Genomic DNA, 6,270 nt, shown 5'->3' with positions numbered 1-6,270 from the left:
CAAGATCACAAGGTTGCGGCTTATTAAACCCTTGTGCCAGCAGGACTACTGACGGAAAGATTGGTAGTTCGACTCCATGGAGTGGGGTGAGCTCCCATCTGTCAGCTCCAGCTTCCCATGTGGAGACATGAGAGAAGCCTCCCACAGGATGGTAAAACATCCAGGTATCCCCTGGGCAATATCCTTGCAGACTGCCAATTCTCTCACACCAGAAGCGACCTGCAGTTTCTCAAGTTGCTTCTGACACTTTTTTTTTTTATATATCTGGTTTTGTTGCAACAAATTATAATTTTGGAAGCTTCAGCTAGATTTTTTTTCTCGGCTTACAGAAGGCTCACTGTAATAATGCATTCTGAAGTCTTAGTCAACACCATAACAAAATAGGAAATGAGTTGGCAACCTGAAATTTGAAAATGACATTGAACGATTCCTTCAAAAAGTGGTACTAGTCATGGCTTTAAAACTACAGCACTAATACTTCTTAATCTTTGAAGACACATTACTCCACAAAAACTATGGTAAAAATGCTTTCTTTAAACAAAAAAAGAAAGAATAATATATTGTGAAACGCCCCTGAAATACATTCAACTTTCATCTTTGTAACAACTTCAAGTTTATCTTTGCTTTTATTCTTCCTCTCTCGCTTTTGCTTTAATATGGGAATCAAACGTGCCATTAAAAGCACTTCTGTAATCCCTCCGGAACATTTTTTACAATTTTCCTTGAGTTAAAACAAAAAACAAAAACATTCTTCTTGGTTTGAGGTAAATTATTTTTCCTGAGTCGTTAAAAAAGAAACAAAAAACCCAACTACTACATATTTTACAAAAATAAAAAGGAGGCTAGTTTATTCAACAATCTACACTTTTAAAAAAACCACCCCAAACCCCCTTCCCTTAAAACCCACGGATGCCATCAGCCTCAGAAATTATACTCCTGGAGGCTCTAAAGGACACCCGGGGGATCTCCCTGGAAACACACCTGAATGAGGACAGAATGCACCGAATGATCCCGAGTGTGATGCCCGTGCGACCAAACAGAAAGATCCAGGAAGTGCGCTATGGAAAAAAAAGGAACTGGGGAGACCTGTCTGAACACTTTATAATGCTGGTGTGGAAAGGGGGTGTCTAGGGGAAACAGCTTAATAATAAATAGATTATCCTGAGTTCATTGAGCAACTACTTTTTCATTAACATAGAGACCCAACAACCACCACACAAACTTTCAGACATCTTTTAAAAAAAACCAAACCAAACCAAATGTATGCAAATCAATCTAGGGAAGTTCTTGCATCCAGGAGGTTTGACTTTCTAAGAGACTAGAAGGACTCCTCACCCTTCCCCTGTTTCCATAGGCAGGCAGGCGTTCTGCCCCACAGAAATGGGAGCACTGAGAGGGGAAAAAATTGGAAAAGGTCTCTCGATTGGAGAAACCCAAGCTCCCACTCAAAGAAGCCCCGGATGATCTAACAGGTGAGGCAGGACACTCTCCACTAATGCCGCGATCCATACATTTTATCCCATTCAATGTACAAATCCAGCTCTTTCTGAGAGACAGCAGGGTGAACCTTGCAGAAAATGCTTTCAAAATCTTTGTACGAGGTGGGCTGAAGCTGGCCTGGCAAGCCGTGTAGCTTATTGGCCCCTGCCTGCTGACAAAGTTGGAGGAGCTCGCTGCCAGAGTAGCTTTCGGTGAGTTGCACAATGGAGGCCATTTCCCTCTCGCTGAGGCAGTAGTTTTGCTGGGCTAAGGCATGGTGCAGGATCTGCCGCCTGGCAGTGTTGTCTGGTGGGGAGATGTAGAAGCGCTTGGCAAACCTTCTTTGTGTGGCTTCATCCAGGTTGCCAGGTCTGGTTGTGGTTGCTATCACAACCACATTCTGCTCACCTGAGGTAGCAAGATTATCCATATAGGAGAGGAGCTGGGACTTCAGGATGGCGGAGTCTTCCAGGACAGACTCCACATCGGTGATGAGAATGACGGCAGGCTGACGACAATTGGAGACAAAGAAGGTTGTCTGGAGGATCTTCTCAGCTTCAGCCTTCCACTTGGAGACCAAGGCTGTGCCACTGAGCTTCAGCAGAGTGGATCCCAGCTGTGTAGAAATACATCTGCTCAACAGGACCTTCCCCACACCACGAGGTCCAAACAGAAGGATGGTTTTGGGTGGTCGGTTCACCCCAGTATAGGCACCTGGCCTCAGGATGGGCCACACCAGCTCTTCCTCTATGGCAGCTTTGACAGAGACGTGTCCAGCAATGTCTGTCCACTGCACCGGAGGGCCACAGTCAATTATCTTGTTGTTCACTAGTTCAAGGATGAAAGGATCCACTGTTTTCAGTTGTTCTTCTATCGTCTGGCTGCTGTTGTCACTACTGAAAGTGGGTGCTTTCGGCTGCATTCGTAGACCAAAGGACTCTCCCTCGCGGTCACCATTTGCAGCGGGAGGGGTGAACTTCTCAAAGCTCTCACTTGGCCTCAGTGGGGCTTCACCAACACTGTAAGCTGGCGAGATGAGTCCTTTCATGGGCTGGCTGTTGTATTTCTCTATGGGCTCCTCTGAAGCCACAGCTGCTGCCGCCACTCCCACAGACCTTTTCCCACCTTTGAAAGGCACCTCAGAGCTGCGGTTGAATCCATTCCCTCTACATTCGCCACTGTCGGACATCTGATATGGGGACTTTGGTTGCTCATAGCTGTATTTGCGATACCGGCCTTCGCTATCATCTTCATCACCGGTGATGTCAAAGGCCTTTCTTTTCAGAGAGTTCCCCGACTCCCCACTGAGGGGTGGCACTGGGAGGGGGCTCTGGTAGCTGTATCCAGGGACCACAGGGGGGCGAGAAGAAGGAGGGATTGGGGTGGGGGCAGCAATACCTGAGGGCAAGTAAGAGGCTGACGGGTGAGGAGGGTGGATGGTACCATAGCCAGGCTGAGGTGGGTAGCTGCCTGAGGCATAGTTGTACATAGCTCCTGAGGGGCTGTAGCCCGGGACAAGCGTGGTTGTGGGGTGGCTGGGCTGTAGGAGGCCTGAGCTGTGCAAGGCAGACGGGTGTGGAGGAGGAGGAAGCGCCGAGGCAGGCTGGCTGCAGTAACCTGATGACAAGTAGCCTCCACTGTAGCTGGAAGAGTACTCCTGAGGTGGCCCAAGGCCGCCAGAAGCAGTGGCCCCCCCACAAGTGTTACCAGGATAAACTGAGTCAGAGAGATTACTGGAGACCACAGGGGAGGTACCAAGACTGTTTCCTGGGGTGACAGCAGGAGGGACAATCCCCTTGGAGCCGGACAATCCATCATGCATTGGGGTCAAAGGGTATGCCCCCTCTGAGCTATGTGTCATTGGCCAAGGCTCCATCTCCGTCTTCTGACCATTGAGGGGCCCAAAGGCCCCATCCCCATAGCTGTTGATTGCTGATGGTCTGTCATAAGGGGAGTCCAATACTCCAGAGTACTTCTCTGCATACCGCTTCAGTAGGTTGGAAGCCGTCAAGGCTGAGATGTCATCATTGGCCCAGGCATAGTTGAAGCGCTGCCGGCTGCTGTGGTAGAGGTCAGATTTGTGGGCAGGCGAGGAGGTGGTGGAGGAGACATCAAGATGCTGCTCCGGCCACTGATTCAGGGGCTGAGCATGCTCTGGTGTCCAGTGCATCTTTGACAGAGCTGCGGAGAGAAGATGAAAGAAAATAAGAATTAAAAAAAAATTTGGGGGGGGGGGGGGCTGAAAAATATTCAGAGACCTTATTCTACTACTCTATGTACCCAGCTTCATATAGGTCTGCTTAGTTTGGCATGAAGTAACCTTCCAACAAAGTTACACAGGTGTAATAGTTGAATTCAACGTGCCCAGCAATGTCTCATGAAGCCATGGTCACTGGGCCCTTTTGGCGTAGCCACTGTTGTAGTGCACCCTCACAGCACTTCGAAAGAGCGGCCCATTAACTCCATGCCCATGAGGAAGGTGCTGTATAGCCACGGAAAGGTGAGGCACATCCTACATATTCCTTACCCTTGGCTTCCAACTACATTTACTGCTGGAATAGGGACACAAAACTACACAAGTCCTTGCTTGATTTTGTATAACAACCTCCCTCCATCCCAGCATTCCTCAGCCTCACCAACCATTCCTCAGACTCACCAACCAACTCCCCAGAAATATGGTGATATACATTTCCCCCTGCATAGTTTAGCACCAAAAATGAGGAACTGCTTCACTATTGCTACAGGAGACAGAACATCCATCCTCACACATGGAGTGACAGCAGCATACCCACTGAATCTCCTGATTTGGAAGGTAGAGCCTTAATTAATCCTCTTCTGGCCCAATTTTTCAGCTGATTTTAAAATATCCCAGTTTCTCCCGCCCCGCCCCCCTTCCTCCTTTGTGCCAAAGCAATTTGCATTCAATTAACTCAGCAGGGAGGAGGTGAGGAGGGAACACAATTTTGCTATTCCTGGTAGGCTTATGAAAAAAAACAAACAAACTGCATCAGCCTTTCCTGGCTTGTCTGTTCTTTGTTAATAAATGTTGCTGTTTTGACCACACTCTTAATGTTTGGCCACACATGGCCAGGTTTTCATCAGTGAAATGTTAGAGGATGTGCTGCTGCAGATCTCTAAACCATTTTGTGCTCTGTATTTATTAAACAAACAAACAAACAAACAAATAAAAAATTGCCAGCCTTGTTTACCTGCCTGTCCACTTAAATAAACCCTCAGAAGAAAATGAAATTGGACATGCCAATTTCTAGCTCTCCTGCAGATCCTGTAGATCTGGTTTCTTCCTGAATTCATGGGTCTGTAGGTCTTCATAGAATCCTCAATTTCCGGGGCCCCGCAAACACATAAACGGAGAGCCAGAGGGGTGCCTGTATATCTGCCATCAATCACTGCTGTGGGCATACTTTGGAAACGAAGGGCAGTGAAGGCTTGTCTAAGTTTTGGAAATGTGAGCCTAGTCAGGTAGATAGCCCTATCATGGTCAAGTTTGTACAGTCTAAACCAGTGGGAGAATTTGGAGTTATTAATGGCCTGCCTATCATGGTAGGCATAATTATTAAAAAAAATATTCCTGTAGTTTCTCCCTTGAGTTCAAGATAGAAGGCTTATCTGACAGAGTGGGGTGAAATTCCAGCAGCTTCTGGTATCTAGTGTTCCAGACTTTGCATTTTGCTAGTTGTTCAAAACATCCCTTGGGAAGAACCCTAACTGAGGAGTCTTTTACGTTTCTCCAATTAAATTAAATAGGGTAAAATGAACACGTGATCTAATGGAGGGGAGACCAACCTCTGCTAGTTTGGCAGAAGCTGGGGCTAACAGCGGGAGCTCACCCTGTTCCCAGGATTTGAACCATCGGCCTTTTGGTCAGCAAGTTCTGCAGCTCAGTGTTTTAACCCGCTGCAACACCCAGGACTCCCTTCATAGAATTACAGAATGGGAAGTGGTCTCATGGCCCACTGAAGCCAACCCCATTTAGTGCAGGATCTCCAGACTCTTTTTGAAGACATCCACCACCCTAAGCAATTGGTTTCATTGCTGAATCATTCTTATTGTCAAGAAGTTCCTTTCAATGTGAGATTGGCATCTACTTTCTTGTAACTTCAAACCATTAGACCTGGTCCTACCCTTTGGGGCAGCAGGGAACAGGGCTGCTCTCTCCTCTCTGTAACAACCCTGGAGGTATTCGGTTATTAGAAACCATTTTCATCTTTAAAAAGGCTATTTCTCAGTTAATTTTCATCCTAACTAGTGGAGAAACATACATGTAACCATCTGAAGGGTAGAACAGGCAGTCTATATGAGGCAAAGTTCAGGAAAGTTACTTTTCTCTAGCCTACAGAATTTCCCAGGCAGCATAACAACTTCTGAAACATGTTTTCAAAAACAAAAACTTTCCAAGCTACGTCCTGAAGATGAGCAAAAGAGAAAGAGTCAAAATGTTGTTTTTCGATGGCTTAGTATACATGTCTGTCAGACAATCAAATATTAAGGACATCCAAGGAAATCAGAATTACTTTAGCAGAGAAATTCACTATAAGTGAATAACTATAACTATATCATAGTTGCTGCCTTAAGTACCAGTTTGAGGGAGAGGTGGGATATAAACAGCTGACGAGGTAGAGGAAGAAGAGGAAGACTGGATTTTTTAAAAAACAAAATCACCTGCCTTCTAATCATGCATAAAAAGTCTCACACATCGGGAGGGGAAGGGTCTGAATGGCCCCAGGTTGCATTAAGCTTCAAACCCAATGCCATCAAAGCACAGTCATCCAT

General features: G+C 46.4%; 1 protein-coding gene across 1 annotated transcript in view; it reads right to left on the bottom strand.

The window, feature by feature from the left end:
• Positions 1-558: 558 nt before the first annotated feature.
• The window catches only part of FIGNL2 (fidgetin like 2), a 62,622-nt gene continuing 56,910 nt past the window's right edge, over positions 559-6,270 (bottom strand). The window contains exon 2 of the mRNA XM_060764047.2: positions 559-3,660. Coding sequence (XP_060620030.2) covers positions 1,493-3,649 — 2,157 coding nt within the window. The 5' untranslated portion in view covers positions 3,650-3,660 and the 3' untranslated portion in view covers positions 559-1,492. The remainder of the gene's footprint in view (positions 3,661-6,270) is intronic.

This window comes from Anolis sagrei, chromosome 2 (genome assembly GCF_037176765.1).
Source record: "Anolis sagrei isolate rAnoSag1 chromosome 2, rAnoSag1.mat, whole genome shotgun sequence".
Lineage (NCBI taxonomy): Eukaryota > Metazoa > Chordata > Lepidosauria > Squamata > Dactyloidae > Anolis > Anolis sagrei.
Note: the sequence above shows the minus strand (reverse complement) of the source record. Positions and strands in the feature narration are given on the sequence as shown.